The 21,663-nt window shown below is 30.3% G+C and overlaps 2 protein-coding genes across 4 annotated transcripts; one reads left to right on the top strand and one right to left on the bottom strand.

Annotated features, from left to right (window-relative positions):
• The first annotated feature begins 1,236 nt into the window (after window positions 1-1,236).
• LOC107892936 (3-oxoacyl-[acyl-carrier-protein] synthase II, chloroplastic) lies at window positions 1,237-13,066 on the top strand. 3 transcript variants are annotated; one of them, XM_016817954.2, is made up of 13 exons: window positions 1,237-1,444; window positions 2,324-2,532; window positions 3,235-3,438; window positions 4,424-4,534; window positions 5,183-5,278; window positions 7,086-7,131; window positions 8,003-8,082; window positions 8,531-8,599; window positions 9,517-9,601; window positions 10,335-10,483; window positions 10,782-10,862; window positions 11,924-11,983; window positions 12,765-13,066. In XM_016817954.2, exons 1-13 carry the CDS (start codon window positions 1,342-1,344, stop codon window positions 12,885-12,887), a joined length of 1,416 nt encoding a protein of 471 aa, XP_016673443.1. In that variant the 5' UTR covers window positions 1,237-1,341; the 3' UTR covers window positions 12,888-13,066. The 3 variants fall into 3 exon arrangements, with proteins under 3 accessions (XP_016673443.1, XP_040956351.1, XP_016673446.1); XM_041100417.1 differs by having other exon boundaries at window positions 11,924-11,937; window positions 12,765-12,903; XM_016817957.2 differs by lacking the exon at window positions 3,235-3,438.
• A 2,076-nt stretch (window positions 13,067-15,142) lies between these two features.
• Window positions 15,143-15,977, bottom strand: LOC107892604 (dormancy-associated protein homolog 4). Its single transcript, XM_016817669.1, has 2 exons — window positions 15,686-15,977; window positions 15,143-15,204 (listed from the first exon to the last, which is right to left on the bottom strand). The coding sequence occupies exons 1-2, from the start codon at window positions 15,975-15,977 to the stop codon at window positions 15,143-15,145; spliced, it is 354 nt and encodes a 117-aa protein (XP_016673158.1).
• Between the last annotated feature and the right edge of the window lie 5,686 nt (window positions 15,978-21,663).

Below are 21,663 nucleotides of genomic sequence, written 5' to 3' on the forward strand. Positions count from 1 at the left end.
TTTTAACATAAAACAATTTAAAAAATAGTAATTTACTCCAAACTTGACATGTATAATTTATGTAAATGAAACATTAAACACGATAATTGAATTATTAAAATATAATCATACAAAAAAGTATAAAAGTATATAAAATTACTTTAATTTTGCAGTGTTATAAATACATCCCTTCATGGGTGATGATAAAATTGCTTTGAAATCCTTCTAAAAAATTTTAAAAAAAGTTAATAATGATAAAATTATATTTTGACCCTAAAAAATTATAATTCAAATTTGACCTTGAAATGATTTTTTGCCTCCCCTTTGCGTCCCCCGCCTCACTCACTCTCTCACACACACACACTATTATTTAAACTCATGATTGACTTTGTATCACGAGTTAATTAAACACCAACTCAATTTAAGAAATTATTAAAATAATTTTTAATATTTAAAATAAATTCTATCATTAAGATGATATTTTTTTATATTTTAATAAAACCAATAAAATTCTTATAAAGCAATATTAAAATCCATGCCACCAATATTTACAAAACTCTACCTTTGCCACTCCAACTAAAGCTTTATTTTAATATTTTTCATAAGCTTTACTATTATTACACAAGCTTTTCTTTTTTCTTTAACTTGAAAGTTGATGTAATTTTATACAAGTTATTTCATTTTTAGTTTCAAACTATACGTTATATTATTAGTATATTGTAATTTTCTCAAATACACGTGTTTATAAAAATACATTTTCCACACACACCTGTGATAGATTAACTATTGTGTATATATAAATGTAGGTTAAAGTTATTGGGAGGTCATTGTGTTATAAGGATTGAATCAAATTAGTCCCTTTAGTATTAAATGGATAAATTTAGTCCTTATACTACTAAAAAGAATCAAATAAGTCCAAATTGTAACAGAGTTAACATTTTCCGTATAAAAATGTCTTGAAAATTATTATTTTTTCAATTGCAGTTCAATTCCAAACCAAAATTTTTATTTACAGAACCATAAAAACTTTAAAAATATTAGCTTTGCTAAACAATAAATACTATTTTTTAAATAATAAATGTTAGAAGGGCTAATTTGATTAGATCCCAATAATAGAGGGACCTCTTAGGTACATTCACCTATATATATTTTTATATATATAATGTGAACAGTTTTCTGCCCTATACGTAACGTTGCATGCATTTCGCATTTTTATTTTCGTTTACTATAAACCCTAAATTCAAGTCTTAAATCCATTATTTCCACCTTTTTTTCAGGATTATCAACTACTCTACTTGAGCTTCCTTTAATCTTTCTTTTATTAAAAAAAAAAGAATAATTTTTCATCGATCGGTTTCTTCAATGGCCGCCGCTTCATCTCTGAGCTCTCTACTGGTTTCTTCCATGGCACTCACCTCTCCCATCTTTCAATCTCATTGCCTCAATAACACCACTTGCAAGAGAGGTATTGATATTATTTGTTTTCATAAATTACTCGAGTTTTTTTTCTTTTAAATCCTTTAATTTAGCTTGGTTTCGATAGAATTGAGCTCAAACAAACCAAGCTATCGAAAGGTTGAATTCGAATATCTTAATGTTTGATTCGAGTAGCTTTAGTACCTTAGTTTTGATAACTTAACAATCTAGTGATTTGAATAAAAAATTTCGAATGGTTGTAACTTTTTTAAGTTGAGTGATCAAAATGTAAACTTATTAGTAGTTTAGTGACCTCGGGTGTAGTTTACCCAAAGAATTATAAAAATATAGGTAAATAAAATGGTAAAGTTTTGTTTCTCAAACTAATTTATTCCGGTTTAATTATGATTTTAGTCTCTCTACTATGCCAAAATTTAATTGGGATAATTTGATCTATATACTTTAATGATTTAATAATATTAACACTATTATCAATTAAACTGTTACACTTTAACACCAACAATTATCAGTTTTATTAATTTAAAACTATTAAAATTAGAATTAGATCTTTTATTTTTAATTAGTATCGAAAAAATTTTATTTGGTAATTGAATTTGATCTTACGAGAATTGAACTAGTTAATCTTTTATTAAATAAGCAAATTTATTTGAACTTAATTAAATAATTAAGTTAAGCCGAGTGAATATTAGCTCGACTGGCATGGATATTGTTGTCAATGCAGGAAGACGTGAGTTCGAGTGCGCTGAAGGGTATTATCCTCCTATTTATAGGATGGGGAGAGGCTTTATCTAGTTCTAGACATCGTGTCAAAGATAACAAATATAATCAAACTTAAACGATTTAATCCAACCCGATCTGCATGTAATTTCAGAAGTTTCAATTCCTAACAGCTTTTTTCTCCTTTTAGGTACAACAATGGCGGTTTCCTTACAGACTGCAAACAAACCAGTGATACACCACGAAAAGCCGGCAAACAAGCAGCGGCGTGTTGTTGTGACGGGGATCGGCCTTGTAACGGCGCTCGGTGAGGATCCGGACGTGTTCTACAACAATGTTCTTCAAGGCATTAGTGGCATAACAGAGATTGAAAAATTCGACACTTCTCAGCTTCCATCTGTAAGTTCTTAGCGATCAGAAATTGAATCACAACTTATCAATTTTCTTCAAATGTCTGAAATTTTTGATCCATCATTAAACTCTTAGTTGATTTTTTTGGCTAATTGAAAAAATTTGAGATTTATTCCCTAGTAACATATGCCAAGGGTAGTAGCAGAGAAAGGACGAAGGTAGAAAATTTTTTGGTAGGGGTCAAAATTAAATTAAATTTTTTTATGATAATCAGAATCCAATTTTTCATTATAAGCTTAAAACTGTATAGTTTTTTTAGAAAGACTACATCACAATTTTATCATTTAGGGGTCAAAATTATAATTTTACCATGTATTAATTTATAACCTTTTGAATTTTAAGGGGCTAAAACAAAAATTTTCCATTTAAAGGGGTAAAGACCCTGCATACCCCTCTAGTGCCGCCCATGCGCCAAAGGCAAATAGGAACATTGGTCTAAGAAATGGTGAAATTATAGTTTAATCCTTTTAAAAATGATAAAATTATAAGTTAAAATAATAATAAAATTGCATTGGACCTTCACAAAAGTTTATATTTCAATTTTATTTTCTAAGAACAGTTTTGGCTTTCCCCCTCGCCATGTCACATATATATGATCTGTTAATAAACATATCAAATTGGAGTCAACGATTCGATTAGGATTTTTAAACCGAAAATGTAAAGATTTAATTTTATTTATTAAAAAAACAGAAAATTGGTGCTGAGCTTAAGTCATTCTCACCGGAAGGTTTTGTTTCATCAAAGCTTGCAATGAGAGCTGATAACTTTATGCTTTACCTTATAACCGCCGGCAAAAAGGCCTTGGCCGACGGCGGGATTTCCGATGAAGTTAATGGACAGCTTGATAAAACTCGATGTGGGATTATTGTTGGCTCTGCAATGGGAGGTTTAAGGGTAAACACGATTCAATTCTTTTATATATATATATTATATTTTTCATAATTAGAATTGTCAAAGGGTTGAGCAATATTTTAAAATCGAAAAATCGAAAAATATTTGAAAGTGTTTGGAAAAAAATATTAAGCTTGAAAATGGGTTACATTAAAATTTTTTATGTCTATTTAAATAAGAGAGTCCGACTTGAATATTCAAGGTTTGAGCTAGATAAATAATGTTATAATATATTATTTATAAATATGACTAATTTATATATTAGATTTAAAATTTTAATAAAGTAAGAAATAAAATTATAAGATAATAAATAAAGTTAATATTTTTAAAAAATGTGTATGGCCTAAATGGATTAGGTTATAATCATTAATTTACAAATACTTTTTTAAAATTTAAAAAATTTTGAGAACTCGTATATCGGGTTGAGTCAAGTTAGACTTGAACAAATATGAATAGTGATGATACGATATATATAAGCTTGACCTAAACTACATTTAGCTTGATCATAGATACCTTTATTTATAATTAAATTAATAAAATAAAATAAGATGATTTTATTATTAGATGGTAATCTAGGTAGAATCGAACTTACCCAAAGTAAGAAAAAAAACTTAATCCCAAACTTGATTCACAGATAGCTCGACCCTTAGATAAGTCTACTTTACCAAGATCAATTGGTGTCGATAGTACTCGAAAACCAAAAATCAACAGTGTCCTAACTGGTGTCGATGGTGCTCGAGCACCAAGCTTGGATGATGTTGTGATGATGCTAGAACATAGTTGGTCCCAAATGGTGAGAGTATATGTTATCAGTCAAATACTTGTGTTTGATATATATTCAAACACGAGTATAAAAAAAAACTTCAAAATTGTTGAATATATTCACATATATATATATTATAAAATTTATATCCGGCACTCACACTCAAAGTAAAGAATGTTTTCTATTTCTCTCTAATTATGAATTTTGTGGATATTTTTGAAACAGATTTTCTATGAATGGTTTGAAAATATGTTAATTCTTTCAAGGAGGCCAAATCCATTTAGTGTGCCTATGGCAGGAAACAACATGGGTTGTGCAGCACTAGCAATTGAATTGGTACCTACACCACTCATTCAAATCATAATAATAGTAATTGAAAATCGATTAAAGGTTTGAGGAAAAAAGTTGACTTTATTGGGAGAAGTATTTGAATGAATCATTGAGAGTCTAAATTTTTTAATGGGTTGGTATTAATTTTAGTAAAGATTTTGTCTTCTGATTTTGTTTAGGGTTTAAGTGCTTGACCAGATGACAAAGTTCAAAGAGTTTAAGGGCCTTGTCGAGGTGCCTAAGAAGGTTAATTTATTAGTATAGTTATCCAACAATGCCCTATATGTTATAGGGCATTGGTTCAAACCCCTCCAAGCAAAAATATGAGATTTCCTTGATGAGTGGTTCTCCTTCATAGGCACTTAGATAAGGTGCTCGCGTTTTATAAACTCGTTAGTTTCTTCATGTAACCTCTTTAGGCACTCGGGCTCTCTGCTGAGTCCAGAGACAAAACTCTCACCGAAAATAATACCAACCCATTGATGGATCTCACAGTTTTTGACGGACAACATTTCACAGACTTTTTCTAATGGAGTCGACCTTCTCTCAACAAATTTATTTTAATTTTTATTGAATTAAATATAATTAAATATAATTATTTAACATCAGATCAAATTTTATTTTTTTATATATTTAAAAAAAATTAAATCACAGGGTTGGATGGGTCCAAACTATATAATTAACGCAGGTTGTGCAACAAGCAATCATTGTATTCTCAGTGCAGCTGGTCACATTACTGATGGAATAACTGTGAGTCACTCATTTCTATGTCTCAATTTATGGATGTTAAAGGAGTTTATGAGTCCGGTCAAGTTTACAATGAATTTATATATGATATGATTATCGAGTTTTAAAAAGTGTTAAGTTTAATTTATATATGGTCTTAACACAATATTATTCACTAGGCTGGACTTGATCTCAATTATGGGTTTTAAATATGATCTAAACTTATTAATATTTGTTAATTATTAATCCAAAATTGTTCAGGATTAATCTTTTAAAAAGTCCAACATGTTTTATTTAAATATATACAAATTAACACATTTTTAAATATTTATATTATATTAATAAGTATTTAATTTTTAGATGATATAAATTATATAATGTGTAAAAAAATATACTATAGAATTAAAAATTAGGATAAGTTAGATCCAAGCCTTGAATATTAGAACCCTATCTCGATCTATCTTTTAAATTGACTTAAAAATATTATATTAATATAGCTTTAAGGGTTAACAAAGTTTTAGTACTTAGAAAAAATCAATGAAGACAAACACTTTTGATTAAGCTTTCAAACATTAAAAATACATTGATTAAGTTTTTTTTGCCCATAATTTTCGTTGTTTATTATTACATTAAAAATTATTGAGTTAACCGTTGTGATGATAAAGTGATGGCCTGTGCCAGTAAAATTAGAAAAATATAAAAAATATTAGAGAGTTGGGATTAAGTTATATTTTTATAAGAACTAAAATTTAATTTTGCTTTGGCTTATATCTTTATGGTTTTCAAAAGGACTCAGTTATAATTCTCGTATTTTTTAAGGGACTAAATTATAATTTTACCATATATTAACTTAAAATTTTATATTTTTAGAGACAGAAAATTTTCATGTTAGGGGCCAACCCCCTCCCTTCGCCACTAACAGGTCGTTGAGAAAATGACTTAAAAGTATATCAAATATCCAAAAACCTATAATCATAACCTGTGGTGAAATGAAAGAAAAGTAAGAACCACCGTTTCTCTTTTTAAATATTTTTATAATGTTTTATAATTTTTAATAATTTTAAATTTTTATACCATATTCAAAATAAATATCGACAAAAAAATGTTTAGATTCAAATGTACTTGGATTTCTATTTATCCAAATTCATTTTAAACTTAAAATTTTAATTTTAATTTTTTTTTTGTTAACATGAAATAACGCTAACATCACAACTGTAGACTCAACAGTCATTAATAGTCATGTCAGCACAATAACGGTCAACAACAAAAACATTAATTAAAGAGCTCAATTGATTGATTTTTTGAAAAAACACAAACTTTTTTTAACACTTAAACCTATTTTAAATTTTAAATAAATATTTATAAATTATTAAATAGTAATTTAGACGGATCCAATTTTCTAAACTTCTCTTTTTGTTTTATATGTTCATATTCAATATTATATTTGGCATAGGGGCAAAGTCAGAAAATTTCTTTTAGGGAGGTCGAAATTAAATTGTAATTTTTACAGTAAAAAAATATAATTTCATCATTTTAATAATCCATCTTTATAATTTTTAAAAGATTAAATCAAATTTTTATCATTTTTAGGGAAGACAAAATATAATTTTACCTTAATAGTTTAAAATTTAAAATTTTTTAAAGAACTTAAATGAAAAAAATATCATTTTAGGGCGACCGCACTATCAGCGTCGCTAGCTACATCCCTGATCCAATACATTTAAACATAAGTACAAAAATATAATATTTAAATATATGAAAATCATTTAAAGTTGAACATATTTATGTTAGATCAAGTATCTGTATCCAATACTATAAGATGATTTTGCAGGACATGATGCTTTGTGGTGGTTCCGATGCCGGAGTTCATCCAATAGGTATACTTGTATATACCTTATTTTATTTAGACTGGGGAAGCCAAAAATCCATTTTTGGCTAAATTTTAAATTATGAATTTTTGAAGGGATAAAATATAATTTTATTATTATATTAATTTATAATTTTATTTTTAAAATTTTAAGACTTAGAAATAATTTTATTGTTTTAGAGGGCCAATGTCTACCGCCAGTTCTACTTGAGCGTGAATGGTAAATTTGCAGTTTATTCTCTCTAAAAACTTTCAAATTATAAACTAATATAACAATAAAATTATGTTTTTACCCTTAAAATTTAATTTTAATCTAAAAATTTCTGGTTTCATCCATGTCCTAATACTTAAATCTATGTCGGAACATAAATATCATATACAAATACTTCGAAATAAAAGTGAAGAATCAGATTAAGGTAAAAGTACAATGGAAGTCTTTATACTAGAAGTCAAATTATATTTTGCCCGATTTACTCAAAAAATTAGACAAATTAGTCTTTGTATGTTAGATCAAAAGATCAAAGTAAATTGATTTTTTCTGTTAAAAATTTCATCAATTTGTGCTATTAAAAACCAGCGTGAGTAATGGAATAACTAGACAGTGACATGTGGCATGTCACGCATAGCTCATGCTGACGTATAAAGACCAATTTTTAATAATAGAATTGAATAAAATTTTTAACAGAAAGACCAAGTTTACTCTTTAATCTAATGTACAATAATTAATTTGTCCATTTTTTGAGTAAAAGAGATAAAATGCAATCCGACTCTTAATACAGGAATCTCCATAATACTTTTACCATCGCAGTAAGATATTTACACATTATTTCTTTTAGATCATGAACTTACCTTCATTTTTTTTTATTTTTTTATAAATGAAGGTTTGGCAGGTTTCGCGTCATGCAAAGCTCTGTCTAAGAGGGACTGTGACCCGACCAAAGCTTCATGTCCTTGGGACACTGTAATACCCTACAACTTCAAGCTCTTTTCAATGACGGCTTCTTACATAATTTTTGGTCTAATTATGATTTTCAATCATTCTAATTTAAGAAAATAGAGATTATTTCCTCTACTTTTAATTTGTCGCAATTTTATCCTCGTTCTTTACCAGAACTTAGAAATTAATCCAATTTTAATAACAATAAAAAAGTAAACATAAAGCTGTTGATTTTTTTTAGTTAATTTTTTGCATATAAATTATTGAATTGCTGATTTTTAGGTCAACTATTTAACAAGAAGGTTTAACCGTGTTATCAAATTAGATTAATTTCTCAATTTCATAAAGTACGAGGACCAAATTTTGATTAATCAAAGTATGGGGATTAATATCTCAATATTTGTAAGGTAGAGAGATGAAATTTGGAATTAAACAAAATCACCATTTTCCCTTCTTTTTAAAAAAAAAATAGAATCGTGATGGAATTGTCCTTGGAGATGGAGCTGGGGTTTTGCTCTTGGAAGAATTAGAACATGCCAAGGTACATTTCTCTTATTATAGTTGTAAATATTTTTAAGGATTTGGTATGATTTTTTTTCTTAATTTTGATTGTAGATTTATTTTATATGAAATGCACAGTCAGATATGGCTATAGGGGTTTGGTTATCTAAATATGTGGAGGGATTTTCGATTTTTTTGAGAGAACTCTTTGAAGAGTTGCTTGCTTGGAATCAATAGATCCATCAACGGGTCGGTATTGTCCTCGATCTTGTCTCTCAACTTTGTGAAAGCCCAAATACATGAGGCTGCCGGAAGAGGTGATGGATTCAACAGAGTGGGATCTCCTCGTCGAGACGGGCCGTACGTGGCGCACGGCTACCTAACAAGGAAATGTGAGCATTTAAGGGCAATACGCACAGCCTCAAGCCTATGCCCTACAACATATAGGGCAATTACGCAAGGTCTTGGGTCCTACTAAGTACAAATGCTCACATATCCTTGTTAGGTAGTTGTGCGTCACGTACGCTCTGTTCCGACAAGGCGATCCCACTCTGTTGAATTCACCATCTCTTCAAGTAATCTCGCACACTTAGGCTTTCTCTTAGTTGAGAAGCAAAACCTTGATTGATGGCAATATTGACCCACTGATGAGTCCGCCGACTCCTAATAAACGACACTTTGAAAGCTTTTCTTGAAAGAGTCAATCCTCCCTTAATAAAATAAATTTGTATTCGATTATGATGATTTGGTATCTAAAGAGAAAAAAAGTTGAACTATGTTACACAAGCTTTTCCATTTTTTTTCTTAAAATATTCGAATTTAACACTATAATTTAGTACATATTTAGACATGAATAGGAGATATAATTCTCTAAATATATGAAGAAAAAAAAAGCATATTCATATCCCACACAACTTCCTCCCTTTTCATTATCGTCTTGTGTGTTAATAATGGCAGCGAAGAGGTGCAAGAATTTATGCTGAGTTTTTGGGTGGAAGCTCTAGTGCCGATGCGTATCACTTGACTCGGCCGCATCCCGACGGTAAATAAATCTTCTCTTGCCTTAGTAGTAGGAATGACAAAATAATCCGAATTTATCAAATCCTAACTTCACTCATTAGGTTTTTTTAAAATCGATTCAATATAAAATTTTTAGCTTTGGATCTGTTACGAGTTTAGATCGAAACTATCATGTCCCATCCGAAAATATTTACCAAAGTATCCATCTGTTAATTTTATAACTATTCTTATCTATTTTAATTAGAAACTCTTAAGGCTTTTTTGTAAGATATGATTACATGTATTTTATTTAATGTTGTAAAAATTAACATAAGATATAGAATTATGTAATATATAGGGGCGGAGCTTTTCTCAAATAAAATTAAAGTAAAGGGACTAAATCCACAAAATTTAAATTAAAAATTTTAAATAAAATAAAGTTGGAGGAAGGGATGGAATTCATAAAAGGCAGGGCTAGCAAAAAAACCCGTCCTACCCTACCTCATTACTATATCTCAATTAATAGTTATTCTGTTCAAGTCACTGGATTAGGTTTGATTAAACTCATTTGCTTAGTAAGAAGACTCGATTAACATGCTCAATTTCAAATTAGTTCAGTTTGAACCAGATTCTTCAATATTAATTATAAAAAAAAATACTCGATTAAGCTCTAAAGTCTAAACTACTCGACAGAAGCGTACGTTAAGATCTTTTAATTCAACTACTTTGATTACTCCAACTGCTCAAACTTAACAATAACCGAACCCAATTTACAGGTATAGTTGGTTGTATAGAGAAAGCATTGGCAAAAGCAGGAGTTGCTAGAGAAGATGTAAACTACATAAATGCACATGCTCCTTCTACACAAGTTGGGGATTTGATTGAATTTGCAGCCTTGGTCCGTTGTTTCGGCAACAATATGGAGGTAAGCAAATCATTAAATATCGCAGCTTGAATTTAAAAAAAAAAATCAAAATCAAATTCAAATTCGAGATTCAATGATAATTGCATATTTAGGTTTGAGCTTAGAAGCGTTTAGGGGTTGAGATGTTTATCTATGATCAAGTTTTATATGATATTTGAGAGCATTTGAATAAAAAGAGTTTGTTTTAGAAAATATCGATTTTTTCATTTCGACATTCGAGAAGAGAGTTTTGCCCGATTTATTTTTTAATTATATTTGAAATTTAATAACTAAACTTTAATTTGTTTTTTTGTTTCAGTTGAGAATTAACTCAACAAAGTCCATGACTGGTCACCTAGCAGGGGCAACAGGTGCTGTGGATGCAATTGCTACAATTAAGGTAATCAAATTAGGGGGTTTAGGGTTTTTGTCTATGAACTGAGTCGGGTTGCTCATTTAAATTTGATTCGGAAACATGAAAAAAATAAATTTTTAAAATTTAAAATTGCATCAGACATTCTCGAGATTCGTAATCTCTAAAACATTTTAATTAAATTCTGAAATCAAATTATCGTTTTCAATTGGGTTCTCCCACTAGTCTTGTTGTAAGATTTTACGTTAATTGCCATCTAGGATTTGATTTGTTTAAAAATATTTATCAAGCTAAACGTGTTTATAGAAAGAACTACGTTAGATTCGAACTGATATTTAATGTCAAAGTTGATAGTTGAACTGATGAAAAGGATTTAATTGTAACAACAATTTAATTTAAGGATTTAATTAGAACTCTTTAAACATTAAAAATAATTTAGAATTTGACTCGGGATATCTGTTCAGATAACCCTAATTAAATTTAAATAAAAAAACATTATTGTTATTTGGACTAGTTGGAAATGTAAATTATTTTAAGTTCACCTCAAACAAACAGAAGACCCAACCCTTAAACAATTTTATTCTACAATTAGAGGTGAGCATGGATCGAATGGAACAAGGCTGCGACCCGATTCTTGAAAAAAAAAATCTAAGCTTAGCCTTGAGCCGACTCAACTCAACCCATTCAAATAGCCCATTTTACCATTTAAAAATAATAAAATATTGAAAATGTAATTTTATAATTGAATTTGACCATTTGCCTGAAGTAAAACAAAAAAGAATTTCTCACCGAAGTTCGATTTGAGCCAAGCCGGGCTACTAGGTCAGGCGGTCACTCAATCCATGAACAAGTTAGTTCATAGCAATGTTATTTAAATTAGGTTAGACTAGGAATCAGCCGGAGTATTGGTCCAAAGAAAGGCTTTAGATCGGTTGAGTCAGTTCAATCAAGCTAAAAAACACGTTGAACTGACAGTTGATCGAATTTTATTTTTTATTTTTAATGACTTGATTGATTTAACCACTGATCCAATTATGAAAAGCTTGGATTATAGTTTTAAACTTGGGTTTTTCTCTCGTTAAATGCAGGCAATACAAATTGGGTGGGTACATCCAAATATCAATCTTGATAATCCTGACAAGGCTGTGGTATGAATTGTTGGGAATATTTCTTTTGAGTAAACTATACTAGTAGTCATCCAATTATTAGTAAAATATTTTTTGGTTACACAACAATGAAAAGTTATAAAATCGTCATCCAACTATTTAATTTTGCCTTTTTTTTATCACCAGGTAGTTAACGGTGATAACTTTTAAAATTGGCATAATAACAACTTTAGCTTTCAACATTTATGAATTATGTCAATTTAGTCTTGATTCTAAAAAAATATAACCCTCAACATTTACACATTGTGTAATTTGGTCTCTTGTTTTTTTACAGTTTTGCTTTTCTTTATGATTGAGGGTTAATTTTAAAAGAATGAGAAAGGATGAGAATTATGATCTAGGAATTTTTTTTTTATATTTTCAATCAAGTTTCGCTAATAAAATTGTTTTTTTTTATTTAGCTTTTTAGGTGAAAGGGTTATAACGAAAAGTAAAACTATAAAAAAGACCAAATTACTCAATGCCTAAATGTTGAAGGTCGGATTTTTTAGAATCAAGACTAAACTAACATAATATATAAATATTGTGGGTTAAAGTTGTTAGTAAGTGACCAAATAAGACAAAATTGAATAGATGGGTGCCATTGTTGTTACTTTTCATAGTAGGATTACCAAAAAATAAATTTACTAATATTTGGGTAACTACTAGCAGAGTTTACCCCCCTTTTTTTCAATTATGATGATTAGCCCGATCAAATTTTCGATTTAATCAAATGAACCGATCAATTTAGTTAATTTATTTAATTTAAAAATATATTTTTCAGGACATGAATCTACTTGTTGGCTCAAAGAAGGAAAGGTTAAACATTAAGGTAGCATTGTCAAACTCCTTCACATTGGGTGGGCAAAATTCATCCATCTTATTTGCACCTTTACACAGTGAATAAAAGTAAGCTTTCCTCACAATAATCCATAAGAATTTGCAAATTTAGATCAATTAATTCTTCTCAAATAATACTTATTCTGATATATATATATATATATATATATTTCTTCACTTCGAAATGTATTGAAACTTTTTGTAATTAGAAAGAATAGGATATTACAATTTCGGGATTGAATCTCATATTCGAATGAAACTTATAAAATTAGGCAAGTTTAACAAATACAACTAGTTTACTTATGTTAAATAAGCCCTTATACTTTTTACTATACTTAATTAAGCCCAAAAGTTTGATTTTTATTTAAATTAGTCCTTATTTCAAATGAAATATTGGTTTATAAGAGTTTTATTTAGGTGTAACTTAAAGGTTATGGATTTATTTGGATACTAAGGGCTTATTTGAGTACAATGTAAAGTTTAAGGGTTTTTATTTGACCATTGTATTTATCAATAAAAATGTACTTATTATACATGTAAACTTTTTTAATTAATATAATATCTCTATCATGTCAATCCAATAAGCAATCATTATTAATATGTAAATATGCAAAAAGAAAAAAAAGTCAATTTTACACTAAGAGGATCCCTCTCTTTTATTTTTAATTAAATAATTTTAATGTAATAAATTAAATCAAGGTCATATCCAATTTTTTTAACTTATGAATGTGTATCAATTTAGAGGTGAGCATTTGATCGAGTTGAGTGAAAAAATTTTGAGTTAGTCGAATTAACGGGTCTTATTTTGTCATCTTAATTTGATTTGAAATTTTTTTGAATCGAGTTGAATAAAATGAAATTCAAATCGAGTCAACTAAATTTATTAGAGTTAAACTAAAATAGTTAAAATGAAGATATTAAAATCTTGTTAACAATGACTAAAATGTAAGTTAAAAAAGCATAAATTTAATACCATATATATTTGAAAACTCTTTTTTTTTAAATATAATTTAACATTTTATATAAATTTTAAGCTATTTATATTTTTATTAAATTTTGGGAAAAATATAAATTATGTATATTTTTAGGGGAACAATTTGTTTATTTTAAAAAGCTGCCAGCAACTTAAAAGGTATTTAAGTCAATATGTTATTTGAGTTGTAAACTACAACTCGACTAGAATTCCAAAAATCAAACCACTTATTCGAATTGATTCAAAGAACAATTAAATAAGTTAATTCAATTAATTCGAAATTCAGTAAAAAAATTAATTTCTTTAAATTAAATCGAATTTTGCTCACCCTAATCAATATAAAGAATTTTGCTGATAAGGATGGAAATACATAATTAAAAAAAAAACTTCAAATTAACAAAAGTTTCATTGAAAGAGGATTAAAAATATACACAGATTAGAAAATCATATAAAAATATTATGTGCAAAAGACCTTAAAAAAGAAAAAAAAAGAATTATTTTTTTTCCTCTCTCAAGAACTCCAAAAAGGAAAAAAAGAAGAAGTGATTTAACGGTTGGGATTGTTCATGATCCAATCACCCTAAACTATCTCACCGTTAAAAACCCATCTATTATTATATATATACACACACATATATATGTATTGATTCTTCAAAAGAAAATTCGTCATATTCTTCTCTCTCAACGTTCCAAAGCACTTAATCACAATCCTAAAATATCAAACACAAATTAACAAAAGTTATTATAAAAATAAAAACACAAAATTATAATTAAAAAACCATAATTAATTAATTTAACCATTAGATGAGGCATAAGATTTTACTTTTTTTACTTTATTTTTATTTTTAATTTTAAAAGTTAATAAGACAACATTTTACCTTTTTTTTCATCTTCTTTTTTTCAACATTTTGAAGTTTGAGAACTAATTTAAATTGAGGGTCATAATTTAAAGATGCTTTGTGCAATTAACTCTTATTCTCCTTTGCCTTTCTTTAGTCTTATGGCAGACTACACGAAAATCAATGAATATTCTTAAAGAGAGGCATTCATAAGGTTTTAACTCGGTTTGGATTCATGTAACATCAATACCATACATAATAGTTTAAATTTGAGCGCTCTAAAATATATGTTAAAATTTTATTAAATCTTATCCATATTTAAAAATGATTAGCCTAAATTCATCTAGCTCGCCTATACAGTTAATATTTAATGTTTTATATATTTCTATTTTTGGAAGATGAGTATAATTTATAAATTTTAAAAAGATTTTAAAGCACAAAAGGTAAGATAAAGAGAGAGAACGCACCCATGGTAAACAGTGACTTAAGGGGTCAACGGAATCAAGTGCTTCAGCCTTCAGCTGACGATTTTCTTCTCATGAACCTCTTTAAATCCCCACCTGGTGTCCCTGCTGCACCCATATACATATATAACACGTCTTAGGTACATATTAGGGGATTAACAGCAAGGGCTATTGAGGTGTAACCGTAAAGGTTTAATCTCTAGACTCTAACAAAAGTTTAAATAGTTTTTTAATGTTAGAGATAAATCCAATCGGTAGAAAAGACTTTTACCCTCGTAAATGAATTATAAATTATTATATGATAAAATTACACTTTAATCGAGAAAAAGTGGGCATAGACAAAGAGGATAGATAGGGGACAATTCAATGGGAGAATTTCATTTATAGCCTTTCCTCAAATTTTCAAAATTCACATTTTAATTGTTAACATTGTCAAAAATTAGAGCTGAATTTTGAAATTTGAAAAGTAGAAGAATTAAATTCTTAAAAATTAAAAGTATGATTAAATTCTAAATTTAAGATATTATGAGGACTTATGGTATATTTTAACCAAATTTAAACAATTGGAGGTTAAGAAAATGGAACTTACGTGACAATGGTGTCGCAGGAGTACTAGACCCAAGAGGAGAACCGGGAGCCGAACCCGACTCCATAGTTCTAAAACCAGAGTTGCTCCTAAGAATCGTAATGCTCCTAGTTATCATCATCTTACCATTATTATTATTATTATTATTCTCATAATCATAATCATCATGATAATGATCCGGCGCAGGCGATGATCGTTTCACTGAAAACGAATCGTACTTTCGTAATTTTCCGAGGCCGCTTTCCGGCATCGGTCCGGCTAGCGTTTCGTCCCATAGTTTTTGCAGGAACCCCATGATCGAATATTCCGTTGAAAAAACCGATCTTTTTAAATCTCTTTATATTTAACGTAACACACCGTCGAAAAGGCCGCAAATTTATACAGCATATGAATTAAGCGTGAAATTTTTTATTCTTTTGGGATCTTGAAAACGACAGTTACTAAGAGATTGGGGAAGGAACGAAACGGAAGAGGGGAATTTCGGCGATCGAAGAGGTGGGGATATGTTGAAAGAGTTTTTATTTATTTTTTAAATTATTGGACAACAATGGCAGATTAGGGTTCTTATAGAGGGAAATGTAATTTCTTTTTTCTTTTCATTGATTGGCTATAAATTGGGGAAAATTTGTAGCCACTAAATAAATAAATAAATAAAACCACATTAGGTTAAATTTTATCCTCAAATATTTACATATTTTATCAATTTGGCCCCTTTTTTTCTTAATTATGTTTGACCATTAACCTTTTGAAATGAGTCAAATTGTTTTTTAAAGTAAATACTGAGTAAAACATTAATTTTTTAATGATGTTGGCATGACAACTCATGTGACAATCCATGTATACTTAATGCTATTGACATGACATTATTTGTCATGTATGTCATGTTATGTCAATCAATAATTTATTTAAAAAATAAAAAAATTTAAAAATAAATAGCGTAAAGCACATGTGGATTGCCATGAAAGTTGTCATGTTTAAAATTTTAACATTTTAGTTAGACAATTATGTTCTTTTTGAAAAATTCAAGGTCAAATTTGACTCTTTTTAAAATGTTAAAGGTAAAATAAAGTCAAATTTAACTTAAACAAAAGAATAAGGGCTAAATTAAAAAATATATAAATATTGAAAATTAAATTCAACGTTACACCAATTAAGTTATGGTGTGAAACTAAAGCTGTTTAGTGTCAATAATGAATGTGTTTAAATTTCACATTTTTTTCGGATTTGGTAATTTACCTTTCTAATCTAGGTAATTAGTTATATATTGTTGTAGGCCAATTTTAGCCCATTTACATCAAAACCCAATTTAGCCTTACCTAACCCACTAAAATTAAACCCAAAACCCAAAATCTTAACTACCCAAAGCCAAATTTACATCAAAACCCCAATGGCCCAAACCCTAAGCCCAAATCAAAATAAAAAAACCTAGCCCACAACTTAAACTTTTCTCAACTAGCCACTCATTTTTCACCACCAACTCCACTAGCCACACCTTTTCCACCACCAACTCCACTAGCCACTCTTTTTCCACCACCAACTCCACTAGCCACACCTTCTCCACCACCACTTGTACCTACAAATGAAGACATAAATAATAAAAAAATATTTTGTAAATGGCTATATAAGCCTTCTCATATTTTGTATATGGGGGGGGATTTTTTTGGAGAGTTTTAGGGGGGATTTTTTTTTGGAGAGTTTTTGGGAGAGAAAATTATTGTAAAGGATTTTTGGAGAGGTTTCTTTTTAAAGTAATTAAGGAGAAGAGTTATTGTGAAGGCTAGTTTTTAGAGAAGCTAGTTTTTTTTTTAAGATTAATCAAAGATCAAAGCAAAAGAGGTTTCTTTGTCTATTCTCATTTTAAGTTCTTTGTTTACTTATTGTTTTCCTTTCAATCTTATTTTGTTTCTTTTATACGAAAGTAAAAAAATAAAAGGAGGAAGCTTACCCATTTTTACCGAAAAAGTTTTTTTGAGGTCCGGCTGCCGTGTACGGTGGCGCCGGCGGTGGTCCGGCGACCGAACGATGGCCGACCTTGTGGCCGAAAATCATCCACCCTCTCCCTCTCTCTCCTTTTTTGTTATTATTATATTTCTTAATATTATATTATATATATTCTTTTAATATATTAGGTATATTTTAAATTCTATATTACGTATATATATATTTTATACTATTTTATTTATATATCTTTAATATTATATTATTTATATATATTTTTCTACATGTTATCTTATGTATATATCTTAACTATATTATGTATATATTTTTAACACTATATTATGTACATATTTTTAATATTATCACGTATTTATTTTTTATATATGTACATATTGATGTAGTATTATTAATAGTATTTTTTTTAAACATCGTTATTATTTCTAATATATATTATGTACATCTTTTTTATTTCTATTTTATTTTTTATTTTTTATTTTTCAATATTAATTATTATTATTCTAATATTTTGATATTTTAATATTTTATATTTTATATATTTTATTATTCACATCATTGTTCGTATTTTTTGACAATAATATTCTTGGATTTTTTTTACTATCATTTTAAAAACTTTTTACATTTTAATTTTAAGAATAAGGCAATGTATCAATTTTAACATTAAATCATCGATTTCATCGCTATGTTGGGTGAAATTAATCGGCTCGTGTTAAAAACGGGACGCCCTTCTAAAAAACAAAAAAAAAATTGCAACTTCTCATTTCATTCAATCGAATCACACTTAAATGTCAAATTGAATTCGTATTTTTGAAAATCAAGACAACATGTGTTTAATAAGATACCAATTTTGGGCGTCGCGAGGGTGCTAATAACTTCCTCGCGCGTAACCGACTCCCGAACCCTAAATTTTCTCTGGATTTTAACGTAGACCTAAACTCAACCTTTTATTTGTTTTAATAAGAGATCTAATAGGTGTCCGATCACACCTAGGAAAAAGGATCGGTGGCGACTCCCTGTTTATTTCAAAAATCAAACGTCAAATTTCAAACTTTTTTTCAATAAATCGCCACAATTAGCGACCAAGTTAAGCTAAAATTTTTACGTCGCTACAGCTGGCGACTCCACTGGGGACCAAACTTGCGAGTCGAGTCGAATTAAACTCGCGTTGTCAAAATTTTCAAAGTTCCTTGTTCAAATTAACATTTAGTCGTGATCCTCAAATTTTTTGTTTTCAAAAAATCATGCATTTGCATCGTGTTGTATATATTCTAACTTGTTTTATCCGGTTGTTTTTCAACTTTAAATTTTTGTGATTTTAGTTTTGGTTTAGTTTTTTAAGTAAAACGTAAAGGTTTATGAGTTTTTCCCCACATACCGTGCACTTGCATTTTCGCATAACATGAGCTCTCTACCCGGGCTCCTTCCGTTTAAGTGAAAGTAAATGCTACACCTTCGTGAGTTAACTCGTCCCTTCGCACAGGCTAGTGAATACTTTCGGGTTACATATGACTTATGCTTTCGTGAGTTAACTTGTCCCTCCGCATAGGCATAAGTAAATGTAATCCCTCGAATTGAACTCGTGAGCCTATGATGGGCAATGACTGAGGCTATATACTAATCTTAGTAGATGACAGTACGGACAATTCGAGTACCTATCTAGAGCCAAAACCGCATATAGTGAACTGTACGAGCCACCTAACTAGAGCCATGCCTAACCTTTGTCCGTTTACTAGTCACCGAAATAAGTACACCGGAAAAACACATCTTACCTTCTGCTTCTTTTACATTTACGCTTTCTATGCAAGGGAATTGAGTCCATTGGACCAAGGAGCTTAATTTGTTAGATTTTCCATAGTTTTTCTCTGTTCATATGTGTTATGCTAACCAAGGTTGTTTGTCTGTATTTCTATTTTTCATCATGCATCATAGACATCTTGTTAGGAAAGGGTTGATTAGAGATTGGTTGCTAAAAAGGGGTTTCTGATAGAGGAGTCAATTTCACGAGTGACCGAAACGTTGTGTAATAGACTCTTTTGATTAAGGAAATGCCTAAATAGGGGCTATCTTGAAATTAACACCAATTTATTGCATTTCTTTCATGACTAACAGTCATTTGACATTCATGCATTCATTCATTCATTGCATATTCCATACTCGTTCGCTGAGGTTAAAACATATAATTCGCTAGTTGTGCATACCATACGGGAAACCAGGGACATTCCACGAAAAACTGCCTAGCCTTTAAGAGAAGAGTTCAAGGACTCATTGATGCAGGTATCCTACGATTCGATAGTGCCAGTAATGCAACTGGGAACCCATTCCCTAACCATATCGAAAAGGATATGAGCATAGTGGGAAAAGTGGACGAATGGAAAGTCAGAAGATGTGTTTCGGAAATAAGGACGCCTCTGCAGAAAATCTGGGAGGTACTGGTTAAGAAAGGATTGCTTTGTCACCCCAATAGAATTCTCGGAGAAGAAGGTCAAAGTTTTTGCAATTTCCATGGAATTGTGGGACACGACATTCAGTCGTGTGAGGAATTTAAAAGGTTGCTTCAAGACCAGATGGATAATAAGGATATTAAGATCCTTAACAAAAGGGAAGACACCAATGAAAGAGAAGTATGCGCCTCTGATAGCCAGTCATCAGGTCCCCCTTATAGCGCTGATCAACCGTTAGTAATTTATTACGATGCGACGAAAGAGCCGGTGAAACCAAAAATGATAATCGAAGTACCATATTCTTTCCCTTACAAGGACAATAAAGCAGTACCATGGAAATATGACGTTAATATCGTCACACCTGAAGATGAAAAACCCAAAGCCATGACTGGAAGCGTCGGGGAATTAGGTCATTTCACTCGTAGTGGAAGATGTTATTCGAAGGAGATAAAGAAGAACAGTGACTTGAAACAGAAAGGAAAAGCATCGATGCATATGACCGATGATAAGCATGAAACTGCGCCTGAACAAAAAGCTAAAAATCCTGTGGACGAGGAGGAAGCACAGGAATTCTTAAAATTTATCAAGCACAGTGAGTACAACGTGGTAGAACAATTGAGTAAGCAGCCAGCGCGAATCTCGGTATTATCTCTGCTGTTGAATTCAGAACCACACCGAAACGCTCTGCTGAAAGTGTTAAATCAAGCTTATGTGGCAAACAATGTATCCGTTGAAAAACTGGATAGGTGGATGAACAACTTGAATGCGGATAATTTCATTTCTTTTAGTGATGATGAAATACCGCCCAATGGTAGAGGCTCAGTGAAAGCATTGCATATCACAACTCGTTGCAAGGGCTACATAATACCGAACGTGCTCATCGATAATGGTTCGGCACTCAACGTTATACCTTTGGCCACGCTTTCCAGAATTTCGATGGATTTGTCCCATTTAAGGCCCTGTCATTCTACGGTAAGGGCATTCGACAGGACAAGGCGTAAAGTCATGGAAAAAATTGAGATCCCTCTGGAAGTGGGTCCCTACATATATGATGTCGAGTTCCAAGTCATGGACATTACATCCTCATATAACTGCCTTTTGGGAAGACCCTGGATCCATTCTGCTGGAGCGGTCCCATCATCCCTCCATCAAAAGGTGAAATTTATCATGGATGGCTGTTTGGTCACTGTCGAGGGAGAAGAAGACATTGTCGTATCTATCTCTACTGATGCGCCATACCTTGAAGTGAGCAAGGACGTAGTGGAATGCTCCTTCCGATCCCTTGAATTCGTCAATGCCACATTCTTCACTGAGGGAAACAAAATTCTCGTGCCTAAATTGTCGAGAAATACTAGAATGGGTGTCAAGTTGACTGTAGGAAGAGGAGCTCGAGTGAGAAGAGGTTTAGGGAGATATCTGCAAGGAATAGTCAGGGCTCTAAAACCAGTGCAACATAAGGCCCGATACGGTTTGGGGTTCCAGCCGGACATGCGTCAAAGAAGAAGACAGTGGAAGAAAGATCAAGAAAGAAGGATCGCGAGAACCTTAGGCCGAGAACCAGAATAGGAGCCTATAGAATTCCCT

The sequence above is a fragment of the Gossypium hirsutum genome, chromosome D09 (assembly GCF_007990345.1).
Source record: "Gossypium hirsutum isolate 1008001.06 chromosome D09, Gossypium_hirsutum_v2.1, whole genome shotgun sequence".
NCBI lineage: Eukaryota > Viridiplantae > Streptophyta > Magnoliopsida > Malvales > Malvaceae > Gossypium > Gossypium hirsutum.